The 22076-nt window shown below is 47.7% G+C and overlaps 1 protein-coding gene across 1 annotated transcript in view; it reads right to left on the bottom strand.

Annotated features, from left to right (window-relative positions):
* LOC147631663 (rRNA processing protein-like protein) overlaps positions 1-22076 on the bottom strand; it is a 112519-nt gene that overhangs the window by 37487 nt on the left and 52956 nt on the right. The window contains exons 13-14 of the mRNA XM_086808180.1: positions 20417-20512; positions 20192-20260 (exon numbers count right to left, since the gene is read on the bottom strand). Of these exons, the coding sequence (XP_086664306.1) occupies positions 20192-20260; positions 20417-20512 (165 nt within the window). The remainder of the gene's footprint in view (positions 1-20191; positions 20261-20416; positions 20513-22076) is intronic.

Raw genomic sequence — 22076 nt, forward strand, 5'->3', positions numbered from 1 at the left:
TAGGCTCCAATTTCATGCAAATCACCAATGAACGAGTCTTTTGCCCTTCCAGTAGATGAAACTAGAATGTCCCTAATGCAAACAAACTTCAAAGAAGAATCAAAAGCAATAAACAAACACATTCAAAGGCTCCAAAATGGTATGTTTTTTGGATAATCAACACCAGGCAATATTGGATACTCCCAATAGCTTGGAATGAACAGATAAGCAGAGCTGAGCCCAATTCTAGTCCCCAGCAATGTTGGAAGCAAGGCCGGATCTCTTTGGTCGGTGTATATGTGAATTTGATATAGTGGTGTGTGTGTCGGTGTGTTTGGTCAATAGTGTGTGTTTGTGTGTAAACTAGTTGTAAAGCTCGCAGTAGATTATATCTAGTGTGTGTGGTGATCGGATGTGCCTATGTGGCACTATCGTACTTGTGCGGCTATATAGCCAGGTTCTTCTTATCAAGAAATAACAATGAGTATGTTTGTGGTCTAATCTCTCTCTCTCTCCAAATCATTCACACCACCATTTGAGGAGGAGAAGATGAGGCATGCCCGCCACCTCAACATTTGAGTCACAGGTATAGCCGAGACACCCAACTCCACTCCCGAGAAAGATGGACAGCTTCTATGCATGAAGCTAGGCTACAGGGAAGAGGACCCTCTCCCCTTCACCAAAGCATGGAGAGCCGGGAAAGACTCAACATGCAAGCGAGCCCTCATCCTACAGTTTGCAGGAGAGACAATGGGTCACCTTCATGAGGAAGAGGGTCATACTACGAGGCTTAGAGGGAGCTCATATTTTCTTGGATGATGATCTCACGAGGATGCAGCTAGAGCATAGAAGAGCTTGCATGCCACGAGTCTTGCACGCGAGGAGAGAAGGCAAGAAGGCCTTCTATCGAGATGGTCGGGTCATCATTGATGGCCGACCCATGGATTAGCGGTTTGGGGCCTATGGGACACAGACCAGGCCACTGACAGAGATACACATGGCAGTATGGAACTGTAATGGTTCACTATGGGTGCAGCCTGGACGACTAGAGCATGTTATGGTGGGGAGAGACATCATACTTCTGATAGAGACACATCAGAGCCCAGAGAGAGGGCTACCTCGAGTAGAAGGATTCCAGTGGGAGTCAGCAAATAGGAGGACCACACGCCAGGGTACCTCCAGAGGGTCGGGGGGGGGGGGGGGGGGGGGGGGGGAGCAGTTCTATTCAGACCGGAGCTACAAGGGACACTGAGAGTGGTAGCACAAGATCCGGAGGCCAGATACATGTGGATCAGCTTACAGCTCTCTCAGGACAGGGTTATATACATAGCCCTATGTTACTTTCCTCCATCAGAGCCTCCTATGTCATTACAGAGGACATGCCACAGAAGGAGGACACAGGAGCCTCGCCATACACTTGTCTGTCAGAGGAGATTATGCATTATTCTACACTAGGGGAAGTATTTCTTACGGGTGACTTCAATGCCCACACACAGAGCAGACAGTGTGAGGTGTATGACTATGATGACATGGAGATCCTCCACCTTGTGGATCCAGAGGAAATAGGGGCTAGTCGGGCATCAGAGGACACTGGACGAGACAGAGGACATTATGGGGACCACTTACTAGAGTTGGGAGCCACGCATCGTCTCGTTATTTATAACGGGATGCTATAGTGGCCGGGATCAGGAGGGCTGACATGCTTCCCACATGGGGGTCATACACGGACCGGAGACACTTTTGTAGACTACATTATGGGATCTTTGGAGGCATCACAGCTTGTCCCCTCATTCTCCATCCACCGCGTCCTATTGGGGCATACATACTTGGCATTTTCACTAGCCGGATCACCAGTATCGCCAGCCCCCCACATATCAACGCCACACACTACCATCTACTTCACACATGACATGGCAGACATATACATTGGCAGAGTAGAGGATGGGCTCCTACTCATGGATCCCCTGGCACCTATGGATACCATTATAGCCCAGCTAGCATCACTCCTACACACGGCTGCATTACAAAGCTCCCCACATCGTGTCCACTCAAGAGAGCCTGCGAGATCTCGGACTATGCCCCAGATTAGATGGTATGATGACGAGTGCAGAGCCCTGTACTCACGGCTCCGCATACAGAGAGCCTTGGGAGCCATCACGCAGCAGGAGTCGAGGAGAGAGATGAGGAGACTTACTCACCGCAAAAGGCGGGCCTTCGCAGAGATCCAGGAGCTAGAGATCTTTCATTTCTTCATGAGTAGAGATAGCCCTATCTCATGGCGGCACTTCAGAGAGCCCCGGACACGGACACCCATTGCAGAGCCACAGACATGGCACACATATGCAGAGGGCCTATACCACGCCCCACAACAACCACCTATACCTCAGCCATAGGAGCCTCGACCTACCACAGCTAGCTTCTTTACCCACTCGATGGTAAAGGAAGCTATCCGCCACCTGCAGCATGGACGGGCCGCCAACCATATGGGCCTACAGAGTGAGCATCTCATATATGCAGTAGATTCTTTGGCTCCTTTTCTTGCACACCTGTTTAACAGGGCACTAGTAGAGGGTTTGCCTGCGGAGTGGACGATGCACACCATTGTGCCGATCCACAAAACAGGGGATATGCTCGATCCGAGCAACTACAGGACGGTTATCGTTGGCCACGTGTTGGCAAAACTCCATGGTGCAGTGTTGGAGCAAGAGCTGAGCTTATATGCTGAGCGAGCAGGTTTACGCTCATTGGGGTAGGCAGGCTTCAGGAGAGCTTTCTCTACCACTGACCATGTATTTACTTTGAGATGTATGATTGATCAAGCCAAAGTGAGGAAGAGAAAGCTCTATTGCTGCTTTGTGGATTTCCGCAAGGCATTTGACACAGTACCACGAGAGAGGCTCTTTCAGCGCCTGCAGTCTCTTGGCATACCAGTAGAAATGACATGGGGCATCTATGCATTATATGAGCAGGTTTTTGGGCGAGTCAGATGCCCAGGAGGTATGTCCGAGACTATTGCTAGCACCATTGGTGTGAAGCAAGGATGCCCACTTTCCCCCACGCTATTTGGGTTATGCATTGATGAGGTGGCTGACTTCATTACACGGGGAGGCGGAGATGGAGTTGATCTAGCAGGTACCTCAGTACATATTAGGCTTTACGCTGATGATATTGTATTAGTGTCTGAGTCTCCAGGAGGTCTACAGCAGCATCTACATGCACTCCATGATTTCTGCACACAGAGGGGTCTTACTGTGAACCTTGGGAAAACCAAGGTTATGGTCTTTCATACATCGAGACAGGGCAGGAGTTAGCTGACATTCACTCTCGCAGGACGCCAGGTGGAGGTGGTGACATCATACGTGTACCTAGGGGTTACCGTCTCTGCAGCAGCCACGCGCTTCACCATGGGTTCAGCAGCCAGAGCCAGATTGACACAAGGATATGCAGCATTGGCTATGCCAGAGAGACAGTGCCACCAGGCGCATTTTCAGGAGCCCCGAACGAAGGGGTGGCTATTTGACACATTAGTCACACCGGCACTGATGTATGGAGCAGCGGTATGGGCGCCAGGACTTGCTAACCATTGGTGGACACAGATAGAGAGACCACAGGCCCTCATGATGGCACGCATGATACGCAGCAAACCGTCAGTACCTCATGAGATTATCTGAGTAGAGTTTGCTACGCCTCCTATGATGGTAGAGGCCATATTCCAGACTATATGCCTGCTAGACAGATTCAGAGAGATGCCACAGGGCAGATTGTCATACAGAGCTTTTGAGGCATCTAGACAGAGGATCATGGTATGCACAGGTCACACATTGGTTCTCACAGCATGGCCTAGACATGGATCATCTACCACCATTCCAGTATGACAGGGATGCACCACATATCCGTCTCTCTCATAGTGAGAGGAACAGAGTATTGAGACAGGACCTATGGCAGCTCTATACACGAGAGACATGGATATCACCTACACAGCCGCTTCCACCGAAGATGCTATACTACAGAGATCACTTCATGAGTATCACTGATGATGGATTTATAGAGAGGCCTAGATACATGGAGGGCTTTTTACCACACAGCTCCCGAGTAGCTAATGGTCAGCTTAGAGTCTCATCACATCGATTGGAGATCGAGACTCGCAGAGCAGCACGCATCCCCCGAGAGGAGAGGGTATGCAGATTGTGCAGAGAGGAGGTGGAGAGTGAGGAGCATTATGTATGCAGATGCAGAGCATATATAGCCATGAGAGAGAGAGATGCCATTTTATTCAGAGAGCCACATTCCCTACGCCAGATCTTTGAGGCAGCAGACCAGCGCATACTGGGGAGATTCATTCTAGACATACAGCGTCACAGAGAGACATCAATACAGGCTCAGACAGCTCCAGAGGGGGGGCGACAGACACAGATTACTACATTTTTTCAGAGATCCACCCCACTCCCAGCCCCTACACAGCAGGGAATTACTCTCCAGAGAGCAAGAGACACTGAGAGCCCGCAGGAGACAGGGGACACCTAGCTTTCGGACACCACGCCTATACCAGAGAGAGATGTCAGAGATCAGAGCTCAGTTTCACAGAGAGGGTGCATAGCGACTGGCTCGCTTCACAGCAGACCCAGGCATGTTCTTCAGGGAGCTGTGGACACCCCCTTCATTGATGTATACCGTTCTATACCCCCAGTATGGTACAGGATGGAGCTAGCTAGGTTGCATATCATGATTGTATACTCCATGCATATAGCTTTGCATTCATCTAGTAGTAGAGCTCCATCACCTCCCCCACTCATTGTACTTATTGCACACCCAGATTCAGCTTTCTTTAGTTCAGTACTTTTTCATTTTGTTGGGATGACAGAGGATACCCCACACAGGTACACTGATTTGTCTCATAGGCCGAGTTCGGTCTTTTGGAAGACGTTAATAAAATCTTTCTTTCTTTCTCTCTTTCTTTCTTTTTCTCTCTCTCTCTCTCTCTCTCTCTCTCTCTCTCTCTCAGCTTATTGTCGTCACTAATCTTAATCTCAATTATAAGTTAACCTCACATCATTAACATGGCTTATGAAGTGTTCCACCCGTGACCCACCATAGCTTCACTATCTACATTGCTTCCATGCAAGAGCACACCTACACCATGATTTCAACATGGTATCACAGGAGGGCAGCCCTGGTACATCACCCAGATCAAAAATCCTCAATTGTGATTAGTGCATAATCACTTTTCTCAACCGTATCTTCTTCTTTCACCATAGCCACAAGACAGCCAGCTGGTGGAGGAGCTACGGCCAGAGATTGAGAGAACCATTCAAGGAAAGCTTTTGGGAGGCCCTAGGCGCTCCAGCTGGACACGTCAATTGAAGGATTCCACCTCTGATTCGCATGCCATTGCTGCTGGTTCCAGAAGCTAATAATCTGGGCAAAAACGTGTTCTTTGCTAAACCAGACCATGGAATTCTATTTCCTTCAGGGGGGAGGGGTTTCTTGCTGCTGCGAGCTCACCTATAAGCTCAGATTTTGGATTAGAGCAATGTACGTCGAGATCAAGGACTGGTGCCCTTGCAAAAGGTACTTCTGAAGTTTAACCTCTAGTCATTGATTAGTTGCACTAATCACACTTGTTAAGTGCTGAAGTTTGAGTTAAGACATAGCTCTTTGAGCTCCTAAGAGCCCATGACCCAATAACATGTGGAATCCTTGCTTACCTCAAATTGGTCCAGATTTCTGGATTGAAGTTTTGCTCATTTTATATGCATTTCAATGTATATCTTTCATCAAAGTCCATCTAAGGTCAAACATTGTACTGATTTTCAGTATGTTTTGATGCCTTTCAAAAGTCCAAAGGATCTCTGGTCCTTAGTTACAGCCATATGTGTGACTGATCAATCCAATGTGGTAGTCATTGCATTGTTAAAATTTGGATTATTTGGGCCTGAGTTTATACTCATTAGGATGGTGCTTGATGTCATGGACCTAAGCTTAATGTTACAAGGATTAGACATTGCCTTTGCTAAGAATGAAGCAAAAGGTAAGACCTTCCTTAAATCCACAGTCATATATGTGCTTCAGTTATATTATGCTGTGCTATGTTTCCATTCACTGGCTATCAATGCCTGGAATAATGTGCTTCAAAAGGCCTTGTTGAACACTTCACCAAGAAGATTTTGGTGCTGATGAGAAGATTTTGGTGCTGATGAGAAGATTTCAGCAAGGGGGCCTTTCAAAGCTCATGCTACAATGGTCATCTTTAATGATGCTGATAGTTATGGTGATATGCTTCTACAACTGTTTCTACGTCCACCTTGGTTCTCTCCACAATAATTACTGCCAAAGTTTATTGTGTTGTTGAGTCTTGGTTTGATTTGGTTGTCCAAGTTATGTGTGGCTTTAGATCAAGTATTTTTTTGGTGTGTCTCCTCTTTTTTTTCTCTCCTTTCTTTTTTGCATTTAAAATGTATCCATATTTTCATCTTGCAGAGGATAACATGAATATCTGTATAAGATTACAAAATAGCCCGAATGTGAGCCCATTTAGAAGACTGTACTGCTCAAATGGGTGAACTAACAAGGCTCTAGTCTTTTCCTAAGGAAGCCCATATTGCTTGTAAGTGTACCCCTCCAAAAAAGAACATGTTTCTCATCACTACATTGCTAAAAACATCAAGAGATCATTACTTAGCACTCACATTTCTTTGAGCTTCATAAACATAGCCTAAGATAACCACAGATGCAGTAACAACTACTTTCACGGTCCATAGCACTTTGTGCCAACCTCTGGTCATCGATGATGTAGGCCATGTGGATTGTATGGATGGTTTGGTCTTCCTTCTTGGTTGGTTGTCGCTACTCATGTAGAACCACTCACTAGCTTAAGAAAAACTCATGACACAAAGATCTTTTGAGGGGGGTTCCTACCCAAGTGGCACCCCTGCACACGATAGCAAGAGAGTTAGCCCTTGAGGAGGGTTTGTTGGAAGCAAGGCCTGATCTCTTTGGTCGGTGTGTATGTGAACTTGATCTAGTGGTGCGAGTGTGTGGTGATTGGGTGTGTCTATATGGCACTATCTAGATATACTTGTGTGGCTATATAGCCAGCTGATTCTTATCAAAAAAATAACAATGAGTATGTTTGTCGTCTAATCTCTCTCTCTCTCAGCTTATTGTGGTCACTAATTTTAATCTCAGTTATTAAGTTAATCTCACATCATTAACATGATTTATGAAGTGCCCACCCACCATAGCTTCACTATCTACATTGCTCCCATGCAAGAGCACACCAACACCATGATTTCAACAAGCAGCGGTGCCAAATATGTTCAGCTCAAGATCTTACCTTAGCCTTGCCGAAGCATGTGTCGTTGGGTCTTGCCTTAGAGCCGCAATCTCCAACTTCCCTAATCTATGTGGGTGCCCTAGCTCTTCCGTCGCGTCCTCACTCTCTTGTCACACCAAAAGATCACATCTAAAATCTAACATGCCTTAAGCTAAGGTATCTAGGGTCCTTTAGCATATGGTGCAATAAATTTTTTGTGCACCATGGATGGTTGCCACGTGTCCTCTTGTAATTTAATCTAGGGCTAGGTCAAAGGTTTTCTAAGATTTGGGACTTAGCCTACTAAAGTTGTACTCTCAATGCAAGTTTGCTGAAAAACGCTCACTCTCATTCCTCGTACTAAAGCATCAAACTTTTCAATTAGCTAGAATGGGTTTAGGATGCCAATGATGGTTGTTCCCTAGAGGGTTAAGGTCTACGCATTTTGAATTTAAACTCAAGAATATGCTAATTACTTTCCAGCAGACCATGGATATCAGTTGTTACTTAAAAATTCCACCATTGTCTCTCAAAACAATGTCCTTTATCTCTGAAAGGAGTCTAACAAAGCTTGTAAAGCACCTTAAGGACATTTCAAGAAACCCTCCTAGATGATGTCTAGTTTCTAAACACAAATTGTGTTGGTGCTCTGTGTCCAATCTGTCTAGGTCTCCTCCTGGCTCTCAATTCCTCTGCTCTCTATGCGGTCACCCCACGTGGTACATCAGCTGGCACTGGCATAGCTCTCTGGAAGAAATCTGTGAGCTGGGACTGTCTCCCACCCCTAGTGGGAGCGGGTGTCTGGAGGAGTCTCTCTCGAGAACTATGAAGCTCTAGTAGTAGTCTACCAAGCTGTCGCTGGTCCGAGGCCTCCATCAACTGATGTAGTGAAGAGTGCTCCTCAAACAATCCTGCATAACTATCTCTGACCTCCTGGTGGGCTCTACATCTACATACAAAGTGATCCTCAATCTCCACCTCCTCGCGGCACAATCTGCATATCCGCTCGGCTCTGGGAACCCGTGCCGCTCTCCCAGCCTCTATCTCTAGCTGATGAGAAGAGACTCGTAGCTGTCCAATAGCAACGTGAGAGCTGTGTGGCATGTATACATCCATATACCGCAGTCGCTATACAAACCCATCCCCTGAGATGCTCATAAAGTGGTCTCTGTAATACAGCATCTTCGGTGGTAGTGGGCTCTCTGGTGCTGTCCATGTCTCCTGTATGTAGCGCTGCCATATGTCCTGTCTCATCACTTTGTTCCTCTCATTGAGAGAGAGGTAACCCCGTGGAGCAGACTCATCATACTGAAAAGGTGGCAACCGCTCAATGTCTATCCCATGAAGTGAGAACCACTGTAGCATCTGTGCATACCAAGATCCAGTGTGTCCAGCCTCGGCCGGCTGTCTGGATGCCTCAAAAGCTCGGCGGGATAATCTCTCCGTGGGCATCTCCCTCATCCTATATATAAAGGAGATCGTCTGGAACAATGCCTCCACTTCCAGCAGCAAACTCAGCTCGAACAATGTCGTGCGGGACGGATGGTTTGCTGCGTATCATCCTCGAGAGCATCAAGATCTGTGGTCTCTCCAACTGTACCCATGTGGAGGCTGCAAGCCCTGGTGCCCAAACCGCTGCTGCATACATCAAGGCTGGTGCCACTAATGTATCAAAGAGCCACCCCTTCGTGTGGGGTTCCTGAAAATGTGCTTGATGACACTGACGCTCAAGGCCAACAAGAGCTGCATACCCTCGGGTCACTCTGTCTCGGACTGCCTGAGCCATGGAGAAGCGTCCAGCTGAGCTAGTAAATGTGATGCCAAGGTAAACATAAGAGCTCACCACCTCAACCCGCCCTCCTGCTAATGTGAGAGTAGTGTGGCTCCTGACTGCGGCGGGTGAGGTGTGGAAGATCATAACCTTGGTTTTCCCAAGGTTCACTGTGAGACCCTCCTGTGCGCAGAAGTCATCAAGAGCCACAAGGTGTCTTTGAAGCCCAACCTGCGTGTCGGATACCAAGACGATGTCATCAGCATAAAGCATAACATGGACAGTAATACCTGATAGCTCAACCCCAGAGCCTCCTCCCTGTGTGATGTAATCGACCCCCTCATCAATATAGAGCCCAAAGAGCGTGGGGGAGAGCGGGCACCCCTGCTTCACACCAATGGTGCTAGCAACTGTGTCGGACAAGCCTCCTGGGCATCGGACTCTCCCAAAGACCTGCTCATATAGCCTGTATATGCCCCACATCCTGTCTGAGGGTATGCCGCCTAGTGTCTGTCTCATAGTTGTCATATGGTACGGTACGGTACGGTGTACTTATGGTACGATATAATTCATATCGTACGATACGATAAATACGGTGTGTGTTTTTTAAGATGCTAAAAACACGCGTAAAAACTTGAAAACCACTTGCATTGTCATTTGAAACATCATCCACATGCATTTAAATCTTGAAACAAGGCACAAGACTCAAGTCTTGACTCTCAAGTTAGAGCAATACAAGTCGAGAGTTCAAAGTTGTGACTCGGAAGTATGAAGACTCAAGAGTAGGCAAGTCACAAAACTTAAAAACTTAGAAGTGCCAGCTTTCAAGTCTCATTGAATTTAGAACAAAAAAAAGTACAATGAGAGGCTAGAGCATATGCCATAGAGGTCCAATTTCCAAAATACATATCTAGACTCTAGAGAGTCGTGACTAGAAAAAAAAAGAAGTGACTAGTGGCAGGACCCACGTACTAGGTGGGCTAAGGGGAGATATCCTCATCAAAGGAATGATCTGATGCAAGGAAATCCTCTAAGGCATACTCCTCCTCTGTCTCTGAATCAAAAATGAAGTCACCCTCACTAAGAAGGTTACCCTCATCATCATACTCCGGCTCTCTAAGCCCCTTAATGGGAGGCACAAGGTCATCCTCGTCCATGGTAGTTGCGGAAGCGCTACTAGATCCACGCCGCATGGAAGCACCTTTTCCCTTGCTCTTGTCCTTCCCCTTGCTTTTCTCCTTGCCTTTGCCGCTATCCTTGGTTGTAGTAGGTCGCCGACGATGACCAGTACGAGATATGTCATAGGACTTGCTCTTGTTTGTGGATGGGGCATAATGGGAAGTATGAAGCTCCCATGCAGGATTCTTCTCTCTCACCATGATGAAGTTTAGAGAGAGGGGGAGTAGAAGAGACTCAAGAGAGAGAAGGTTGAGGATGAAAGCTTGAGCCTTGAGGCCCGAGGGAAGGAGAGAGAGAGAGAGAAAGAAAGAAAGAAAGAAAGAAAGATTTTATTAACGTCTTCCAAAAGACCGAACTCGGCCTATGAGACAAATCGGAGTACATGTATGGGGTATCCTCTGTCATCCCAACAAAATGAAAAAGTACTGAATAAAAAAGCTGAATTTGGGTGTGTAGGGGATGGAGCTCTATTACTAGGAGAATGCAAAGCTATATGCATGGAGTATACAATCATGATATGCAACCTAGCTAGCTCCATCCTGTACCATACTGGGGGTATAAAATGGTATACATCAGTGAAGGGGGTGTCCACAGCTCCCTGAAGAACATGCCTGGGTGTGCTCTGAAGCGAGCCAGTCGCTCCTCACCCTCTCTGTGAAACTGAGCTCTGATCTCTGTCATCTCTCTCTGGTATAGGCGTGGTGTCCGAAAGCCAGGTGTCCTCTGTCTCCTGCGGGCTCTAAGTGTCTCTGCTCTCTGGAGAGTAATTCCCTGCCGTGTAGGGGCTGGGAGGGGTATGGATCTCTGAAAAAATGTAGTAATCTGTGTCTGTCGCCCCCCCTCTGGAGCTGTCTGAGCCTGTAATAATGTCTCTCTGTGGCGCTGTATGTCTAGAATGTATCTCCCCAGTATGCGCTGGTCTGCTGCCTCAAAGATCTGGCGTAGGGAATGTGGCTCTCTGAATAAAATGGGATATCTCTCTCTGATGGCTGTATATGCTCTGCATCTGCATACATAATGCTCCTCACTCTCCACCTCCTCTCTGCACAATCTGCATACCCTCTCCTCTCGGGGGATCCGTGCTGCTCTGCCAGTCTCAATCTCCAATCGGTGTGATGAAACTCTGAGCTGACCAATAGCCACTCGGGAGCCGTGTGGTAAAAAGCCCTCCATGTATCTAGGCCTCTCTATAAATCCATCATCAGTGATACTCATGAAGTGATCTCTGTAGTATAGCATCTTCGGTGGAAGAGGCTGTGTAGGCGATATCCATGTCTCTCGTGTATAGAGCTGCCATAGATCCTGTCTCAATACTCTGTTCCTCTCACTATGAGAGAGACGGATATGTGGTGCATCCCTGTCATACTGGAATGGTGGTAGATGATCCATGTCTAGGCCATGCTGTGAGAACCAATGTGTGACCTGTGCATACCATGATTCTCTGTCTCCTGCCTCAGCCAACTGTCTAGATGCCTGAAAAGCTCTGTATGATAATCTGTCCTGTGGCATCTCTCTGAATCTGTCGAGCAGGCATATAGTCTGAAATATGGCCTCTACCATCATAGGAGGCGCAGCAAACTCTGCTCGGATAATGTCATGAGGTACTGACGGTTTGCTGCGTATCATGCGTGCCATCATGAGGGCCTGTGGTCTCTCTATCTGTGTCCACCAATGGGTAGCAAGGCCTGGCGCCCATACTGCTGCTCCATACATCAATGCCGGTGTGACTAATGTGTCAAATAGCCACCCCTTCGTCCGGGGCTCCTGAAAATGCGCCTGGTGGCACTGTCTCTCTAGCATAGCCAATGCTGCATATCCCCGTGTCAATCTAGCTCTGGCTGCTGAACCCATGGTAAAGCGTGTGGCTGCTGCAGAGAAGGTAACCCCTAGGTACACGTATGATGTCACCACCTCCACCTGGCATCCTGCGAGAGTGAATGTCAGCTGACTCCTGCCCTGTCTCGATGTATGAAAGACCATAACCTTGGTTTTCCCAAGGTTCACAGTAAGACCCCTCTGTGTGCAGAAATCATGGAGTGCATGTAGATGCTGCTGTAGACCACCGGGGGACTCAGACACTAATACAATATCATCAGCATAGAGCATAATATGTACTGAGGTACCTGCTAAATCAACTCCATCTCCGCCTCCCCGTGTAATGAAGTCAGCCACCTCATCAATGTATAACCCAAATAGCGTGGGGGAAAGTGGGCATCCTTGCTTCACACCAATGGTGCTAGCAATAGTCTCGGACATACCTCCCGGACATCTGACTCGCCCAAAAACCTGCTCATATAATGCATAGATGCCCCATGTCATATCTGCTGGTATGCCAAGAGACTGCAGGCGCTGAAAGAGCCTCTCTCGTGGTACTGTGTCAAATGCCTTGCGGAAATCCACAAAGCAGCAATAGAGCTTTCTCTTCCTCACTCTGGCCTGATCAATCATACATCTCAAAGTGAATACATGGTCAGTGGTAGAGAAAGCTCTCCTGAAGCCTGCCTGCCCTGATGAGCGTAAACCTGCTCGCTCAGCATATAAGCTAAGCTCCTGCTCCAGCACTGCACCATAGAGTTTGGCCAGCACGTGGCCAACCATAACCGTCCTGTAGTTGCTCGGATCCAGCATATCCCCTGTTTTGTGAATCGGCACAATGGTGTGCATCGTCCACTCCGCAGGCAAACCCTCTGCTAGTGCCCTGTTAAACAGGTGTGCAAGAAAAGGAGCCAAAGAATCTACTGCATATATGAGATGCTCACCCTGCAGGCCCATATGGTCGGCGGCCCGTCCATGCTGTAGGCGGCGGATAGCTTCCTGTACCATCGAGTGGGTAAAGAAGCTAGCTGTGGTAGGTCGAGGCTCCTGTGGCTGAGGTATAGGTGGCTGCTGTGGGGCATGGTATAGACCCTCTGCATATGTGTGCCATGTCTGTGGGTCTGCAATAGGTGTCGGGGTCCGGGGCTCTCTGAAGTGCCGCCATGAGACAGGGCTATCTCTACTCATGAAGAAATGAAAGATCTCTAGCTCCTGTATCTCTGCGAAGGCCCGCCTTTTGCGGCGAGTAAGTCTCCTCATCTCTCTCCTCGACTCCTGCTCTGTGATGGCTCCCAAGGCTCTCTGTATGCGGAGTCGTGAGTATAGGGCTCTGCACTCGTCATCATACCATCTGTTCTGGGGCATAGTCCCAGGTCTCGCAGGCTCTCCTGAGTGTACATGATGTGGGAAGCTCTGTAATGCAGCCGTGTGTAGGAGTGATGCGAGCTGGGCTGTAATGGTATCCATAGATGCCAGGGGATCCATGAGTAGGAGCCCATCCTCTACTCTGCCAGTGTATATGTCTGCCATGTCATGTGTGAAGTAGATGGTAGTGTGTGGCGTCGGTATGTGGGGGGCTGGTGATACTGGTGATCCGGCTAGTGAAAATGCCAAGTATGTATGATCTGCCCCAATAGGACGAGGTGGAATGGAGAATGAGGTGACAAGCTGTGATGCCTCCAAAGACCCCATAATGTAGTCTACCACCGTGCCTCCGGTCCGTGTATGACCCCCATGTGGGAAGCATGTCAGCCCTCCTGATCCCGGCCACTGTAGCATCCCGTTATAAATAACGAGACGATGCCTGGCTCCCAACTCTAGTAAGTGGTCCCCATAATGTCCTCTGTCTGGTCCAGTGTCCTCTGATGCCCGACTAGCCCCTATCTCCTCTGGATCCACAGGGTGGAGGATCTCCATGTCATCATAGTCATACACCTCACACTGTCTGCTCTGTGTGTGGGCATTGAAGTCGCCCGTAAGAAATACTTCCCCTAGTGTAGAATAATGCATAATCTCCTCTGACAGACAAGTGTATGGCGAGGCTCCTATCTCCTCCTCCTGTGGCATGTCCTCTGTAATGACATAGGAGGATCCTGATGGAGAAAAGTAACATAGAGCTATGTATATAACCCTGTCCTGTGAGAGCTGTAAGCTGATCCACATGTATCTGGCCTCTGGATCCTGTGCTACCACTCTCAGTCTCCCCTGTAGCTCTCGTCTGAATAGGACTGCTACTCCCCCCGACCCTCTCGAGGTACCCTGGCGTGTGGTCCTCCTGTATGCTGACTCCCACTGGAATCCCTCTACTCGAGGTAGCCCTCTCTCTGGGCTCTGATGTGTCTCTGTCAGAAGTATGATGTCTCTCCCCACCATAACATGCTCCAGTCGTCCAGGCTGCACCCATAGTGAACCATTACAGTTCCATACTGCTATGTGTATCTCTGTCAGTGGCCTGGTCTGTGTCCCATAGGCCCCAAACCGCTAATCCATGGGCCGGCCATCAATGATGACCCGACCATCTCGATAGAAGGCCTTCTTGCCTTCTCTCCTCGCGTGTAAGACTCGTGGCATGCAAGTTCTCCTATGCTCAAGCTGCATCCTCGTGAGATCATCATCCAAGAAAATAGGAGCTCCCTCTAAACCCCGTAGTATAACCCTCTTCCTCATGAAGGTGACCCTCTCCGTCTCTCCTGCAAACTGTAGGATGAGGGCTCGCTTGCGTGTTGAGTCTTTCCCGGCTCTCCATGCTTTGGTGAAGGGGAGAGGGTGCTCTTCCTTGTAGCCGAGCTTCATGCATAGAAGCTGTCCATCTTTCTCGGGAGTGGAGTCGGGTGTCTCGGCTATACCTGTGACTCGAATGTTGAGGCGGCGGGCATGCCTCATCTTCTCCTCCTCAATGGTGGTGTGAATGATTTGGTTTTCTTCCCTTTGAGTTTCCTCTCTCACTTCTTTACGGATGTTCTTCTTCACCACCTCGACCCATCCTGACTGCTTGGCTTCGAGCTTTCCTTCCATGTCCTTTGTGATCTCCTTGGAGATCTCTTCTTTGATGGCCGTGAGAGTGTTGTCATTGATCTCCCCTTCTTCCTTCTCAGCATTCTTGATGGCTACCATTTCCACTTTCAATGCACTCACCTCCTCCTTGAGTGCCGTGTTCTCTTGTTCGAGGTTCGTGACCCGTGCTTCGAGAGCTATGATGTGCTTGTGTAGTTTGTTTTCCACCTCATTGAGGTTGGAATCGGATGTCTTCTTGTTCTCCTTGATTAATGCCTTCATTGCCATCTCGAGGGCCTCGAGTTTCTCTTGGAGACTCGGGGCCATTCCTCCAAATCACTCTGCAGTCCTTCCCACAGGCAGGGAGGAGAGAGAGAGAGAGAGAGTTATGTTTCTGCCTTGGGGGCCTGAGCAAGGGTGGGTGGGGAAAAGGGGGCAGCAGAGGCGAAATGCGGGGCCAGAAAATGGCGAACTGGGCAGCAGAGGCGAAATGCGGGGCCAGAAAATGGCGAACTGGGCAGCAGAGGGGAAAGGGGGACAGAATGGCGAACTGGGCAGCGGGGGCAGCAGAGGCGAAATGCGGGGCCAAAAAATGGCGAGGGGGGACAAAATGGCGAAAGGGGGACAGAATGGCGAACTGGGCAGCGGGGGCAGCAGAGGCGAAATGCGGGGCCAGAAAATGGCGAACTGGGCAGCAGAGGGGAAAGGGGGACAGAATGGCGAACTGGGCAGCGGGGGCAACAGAGAGAGAGAGAGAGAGAGAGAGAGAGAGAGAGAGATTAATTTGAATTTGTGTGTGTGTGCAGGTTTGTTGTATCCTTTGATTGTTCTAAATCCATTTTCTGGTTATCGTCTGCTCTACGTGAGATGAATTGGTCATAGTGCCAAAAGCATTGATAACAAAAGAGAGAGAGAGAGAGAGAGAGAGAGAGAGAGAGAGAGAGATGGAGTAGCTTCAAGCTTGAGGCCCGATGGTGAAGGCTTGAGGGAGAGGGAGGAGAGAGAGAGAGAGAGAGAGAGAGAGAGAGAGAGTGGGAGGGAGTAGCTTGAGGGTGAAAGCTTGAGGGAGAGGGAAAGGGAGAGGGAGAGAGGGAGGGAATAGCTTGAGGGAGAGGGAGAGGGAGAGGGAGGGAGAGGAAGAAAGGGAAGGAGAGAGAGACGGGGGCAATGTAGAATGACGTTGGAGGGAAAGCTTGAGCCTTGCAAGGGAGTGATAGGCTATGAAAGCAACCAAGGACTTGAACAAAATTCAAATGAGGGATGAGAAGCCTCTTTTATAAGGCCTTATGGCTCCAAAACGGTCAAAAACGGCTCCAAAACGGCTAAAAACGGTCAAAAACGGCTCCAAAACGGTCAAAAACGGCTAGTTTTTCAAACTAGACAAGATGAGCACTGCCGACCGTACGACACCGTACGGAACCGTGCCGTACAAATACGTTCGTACGGCGTACGGAAACAACCATGGTGTCTGTAGTTGCCGAAAGAGGCGCTCTCTAGGCACAGTATCAAATGCCTTGCGGAAATCCACAAAGCAACAATAGAGCCGTTGCCTCCGCGCCTTGGCCTGATCAATCAGGCACCTCAATGTAAAAATGTGGTCGATGGTCCAGAAGGCTCGTCGGAAGCTTGCCTGGCCTGCTGCTCTCAATCCCCCATCCTCTGCATGAGTGCTCAGCTCTGCCTCCAAAACTGCCCCGTATAGTTTGGCCAATATATGGCCAATCATGATGGTCCTGTAGTTCCCGGGGTCTAGTACATCTCCCGCTTTATGGATCGGCACAATAGTGTGCATCGTCCACTCAGCCGGAAACCCCTCTGACAAAGCTCTGTTGAAGAGATGAGCAACAAATGGTGCCAATGTATCAATAGCATAGATGAGATGATCTCCCTGTAATCCTGTATGATCTGTTGCCCGTCCATGTTGGAGTCGGCATATGGCCCTCCTAACCATAGGTGGGGTGAAGAAGGTGGAGACTGTGGAGCATGGCTCTGTGGGCTGTGGTATAGGGGGCTGTGCAGGCACATCATAGAGTCTCTCTGCATATGTCTGCCAGGTCTGAGGATCGGTAATAGGTGTGGGAGGATGGGGCTCTCTGAGTCTCCTCCAAGCAGCAGCAACATCTCTGCTCATGAGCATGTGGTATGTGTCCCAGTACTGAGCCTCCTCATAGGCTCGCCGCTTACGACGGGTGAGAGTATGCATCCTCCTGCCTGCCTCTCTCTGGGTGATCTCCCCGTGAGCCCTCTGCACTCGGAGACTGCGGTAAAGGTTTCTGCACTCATCATCATACCATCGGTTCTGGGGCATGCTCCCAGATGTAGGTGGCTGTCCTGTCTGTATGTGGTATGGGAAACTCCTCGCGGCTGCGGAGAGCAGTATATGTGAGAGCTGGGAGGTGAGCATAGCCATGGGTGCCGATAGGTCCAAGGCAAATAGCTGATCATGAACATGATAGTCATACACATCGGCTAGGTCCTGAGTGAAGTGGAAAATAGTGCGTGGTGGCTGTATGATGGGTGGGTGGGTCTCCAGTAAGCTCCTGAAAGTGAGGGATAGATATGTATGATCCGCCCCGATGGGGCATGGTGGTACGGTAAAGTGAAACACCATATCTGCTGCCTCCCGGCATCCCATCACAGAGTACACTGTACTGCTGCCACCCCCCACTAGAAAGCAAGTCAACCCACCTGAATCTGGCCACTGAGTCATCCCGTTATAAATAACGAGATGGTGTCGGGCCCCAAGCTCCAGCACCCTCTATAGGGCCCCCACCATGAATGGTGTATTTGCTTTACTAGAATGATGCAAATTCTGCAAATAAAATCTGGTTCTTGACCTGCACTCTTCACCTTGGCTAAGAGATCCCCTTGGCTGTCCTGGCCCTTGGAATTCAGCAAGCCCTTTGTGAATGAATGGATGGATTTATGCCTAAGCTATTTATCGCTCTGAACTATGCTGGTCGGCTGGCCCAAACAGGGGTCGGCCTATTCTGTTTTTCTCCACGACCAAGGAAAATTCCCTTTTTTCCATACGCTTTCACACTAGGCTCTGCTGGACGCCCTGTGTGCTGCTGTCCAGCCACTGTTTGGGGCTGTCCAAGCCTTGCACTGGCTGCCCAGCCATGCTGGCTCGCTGCCCATGGGCTAGCTGGCCAAGCCTCGCTGTCCAGGCCTCCATAGGGCTGGGCGACAGCATGCTGGCCTATTCTTGGCCCTCTTGCCCCTCCTTAGGGTGGCCTAGAAGGCCTACCCCATGCAATGTTCAAGGATTTGCACTCCCTTTCTGGGGTAGCCCTAAGGGTTAGCCCCCTTCTACATGCAACCTACATGCTCCCTCCAGATACCTGGCATCTGGTTGCAAACCAAATACTCAAGACATCTGACATCATTCTAGAGGCAAACTCACAATACGGACTAGCACTGCTTCATGTGCAGGACAATGCAAACCTGACTTTGGACGCTTAGAGTGGAACCCTGGCTGACTCATCCCGGACTGGTCTCACATGGGACCAGTTTCCACTCCAGATCCAGCACCTTTTGGTCAGATATGTCCACGTGGCATCCAAGTGCAGGATGGACGTGACAAATGGATATCAATCTTTTATGAACCACTGAAAGTTCTAAAGTATGAAGGAACTTGATAACTTCTGGGATTCTTATTATGTTGAGAGATTGAATAGAAATTTGTTTTTTGGGAGGCGGTTAATTCATCTAGGTAAATCTCTTATTTCCTTTGTATGAACTATATTTGACTAGGATGCTCTCAGAATATGTTGTGTGCCCAAAGGTCAGAACTAAGATGAGGTTAAGCTTATAATTATTGGCCTCAGTGTAAAGTCGCTTAAGAGAGCTTTAATAGCAGATGCTTTTATTATCAAGTCCTAGCTAATATAAGTGAGTGGATTGCTCATAATTGGGTCTCTCTCCATTTAGGAGGATTCAAAGGAGATTACAACCTTGACCAAGCCAGGACCAAGCTCTAGCCTAACACTTGGACAATGGGCTCTCGCAATATGGGATGCAGAGGTTTGGGCAAAAGCGCACAGTCAGTGTAGGTTGCCTCAGGCATGGAAGTGCTCCAATTGGAGCTACGGTTGGGTGGAGCTATGGAGTTATGGTTAGGTGAGAAGCTTGCTAGCAACCCCTTTGTTAGTATAATGTGTATGCTTAATGATGACTTAGTTGCTTATTGATGATTCAGTGTTTTCTGTGAACTTAAGCCATATCTCAGACAAAAGGTCTATGTCAATGAGGACACTAAGATGCCCTCCTCAATCAATGGCCTGCTTAGCCACATAGCACATATCCAGCTTGGCAAGGTTAGGATGGCAATCTGCACTAGAAAATTGTCTCTTACAGGCATATGAACAGGCCTAAAGCTTCTCATGCAGCAGAAACTGAATAAGCAGCTGGGCCTTTGGAAATTTCTTTACCTTGATTGCAGGGGCTCATCAAGCTACACAAGGCATTTGTTGGGGTGCATAGAGTCATTGATGCAGATTTTTGAGCTGACGTCAACTGCATGTACATGGTGTGAATCCATTGGTAATTGCATGCTTGTGGGTACCAACGGCTTCTTCGCTGCTTCCTCCATTCCGTTGCTTGCAGTACATAGCCTGCATGCTGAACCCATCCTCCAGCATAGTGCAGCCTTCCCCTTTGTGGCGAGCCCTCTTCATAATCCACCCTGCTCCATTTCTCTTTAGGGCACTTCCTCCCCTTTCCTATTTTCTTCTCCCTATTCTCTTGTTAGAGTTTCTTCCACCACTTGTGATCTACGATGATTTTCTAAGACAAATAAGGATAGTGTTGAATTTTCTCTTCCGATGAACAGTTCCTACACTATCTACACAATTTGAGGATACTTGGGTTGGCAGAAAGCTCTCAAATCATATCAAAACCCAACAAACAGACTACAGGTTCAATTTTAGTACTCACATTCCTAATTGTAGTGTACCTCATAGCCAGGCAAGGGGGTTTCATTCAACCCCAACTTTGTTACAAAGTAGCCTTAACCATTGATAATTCTAGCATAACCAAGACAGATATGATAGTGGCTCTGAGAACGATTTGCATATGCAAAGTCTTTATATCTTTAAGATCAAACAAATAGCAAGCCATTGCTAGAACTTGAAGTGAACCTTGTTGCCTTCTTGTAAATCTGATACATTGCCATTCGATGAAGTCTGGTTTTGATCTTGTGTTGCAGGCTGCACAAGCCACTCAGAGCTTAGATGGCCACCTCATCAAAATATCAAACTACGTTGATGAGTTGCTTTACTAGCTATAGCATCGAACAATAACTTAAGAGACATTCTACTTCATTGAGCTTATCTTAGTTATGTCCCAGGTTAGAAAACTCTTACCATCCCAATAACATCCACAGAGGACCGCTTCAGCCACATTCTTTCAAGCATGCGTGAAAAATCTCGCATGTGGGTTTCAATTTGTTGTGAGATACTCTGCATTATGGAATCCATAAAGTCAAAAAAGAGATACTTTTCTTCAACCTGCAAAAAACAGGTTATAACCCAAAATGCTCCCACGCACACACACACACATATGTGTATATATATATATACACATATAATTATGAAAATATGTTTTGTGTGTAGCATGTCATAGAACTAGATGCTTGGGCACATCGCAAGGGCAGCTCAAGGGACCCCTTTGGAATAATACAACATTGGCCCCATACATGGAGCATATTCCAACTAAATTGTTTTAGAACATGTCAAATCATTTTCAGTTACTTGAAAGCGTCCATTTTCAAAGTTACAAGTTCATAAGTTTAAACTTCCGTTTGATTTTCAATGTATGGTACTTAATAGCTATTAGAATTATTAATAATAATAATCCTAATAGCTATTGAGTAAAATCAAATGGAATTTTAAACTTATGAGCTTGTAACTTTATGGGACTTTGAAAATGGATGCTTTCAAGTTTTATAGCAACTGAAAATGATTCACATGTTCTAAAACAATTTAGTTGGAATATGCTCCATGTATCAGGGCCAATGTTGTATTATTCTCAAAGGGGTCCCTTGAGCTGCCCTTGCGATGCGCCCAGGCATCTAGCTCTATGACATGCTACACAAAACATATTTTAGTAATCATATGTGTGTGTATATATATGTGTATATGTGTGTATATATATACACATACATACATATATATGGGAGGAAGGTCCCCAGTCTAAGGCTAACAGCCTTCACCAGAACTTTGTAAGCTGCACCACGATCATAACTGGGCATGAATGCCAAATTTCAAAACCATCCCCCTCAAGTTCCTCAGAAATCAAATAAACGACACCCTCTACACTTTCTTCAGCAACTGTCCTATGGGCATGATCGTGTCTGAAATGTATGCCAAGATAACAGCTCAAAGGAATTCCAAAGAAGCTCAAACCATACAACTGAGTGCCCATCATCTCTAGAGCACTTTGCTCTCAGCTATCTCTATTCTCACACACAGCAGAGGGCTTACAGAGATATTTGGATGCATTACACTCCTTCCACAGAGAGAACAAGATCCGAATGTGGATCTTGATAAAAGTAAGGCTATGGTCTTCTACACAAGTTTTGCGAAGTTGCAAAAAGGCACTTCCAAATTTGACAGCCAGCCAACGTTGTCGTGCCACAGCACGTCTATGGTGTGAAACCATGCATGTGAGGCTATTAAATGCAAATCCAGATGCATGGGATTAAGTGCCTGTGTACATATGGGATGTATGGCGTGTGGAGAGTTTTGCTTTTAAGGGCGTCGCCAGGTGTTAAGGGTTGACGGTATTGGCTCTGAGCTTGTTACAAGCCTGTTCAGAATATGGTTGGATTGAGGTGGTTTTAGCTGTTTGGTCGCCTTGAATTGTGTGCACATCCAAGAAATGAGTGGACACTTGCAGATTGCATTTGGAAAGTGTGGAAAGTGGGGAGCAATTAATATTGGTGTTGCCTTTGCTTTGGTGTGAAAAGGAGAATAAGGTGGCCATCTTAGGCAAAATAAAAAATATATATATAATATTAAGTGG

The sequence above is a fragment of the Cibotium barometz genome, chromosome 14 (genome assembly GCF_041138505.1).
Source record: "Cibotium barometz isolate CiBa-2024 chromosome 14, ASM4113850v1, whole genome shotgun sequence".
In the NCBI taxonomy this organism is placed as follows: Eukaryota; Viridiplantae; Streptophyta; class Polypodiopsida; order Cyatheales; family Cibotiaceae; genus Cibotium; species Cibotium barometz.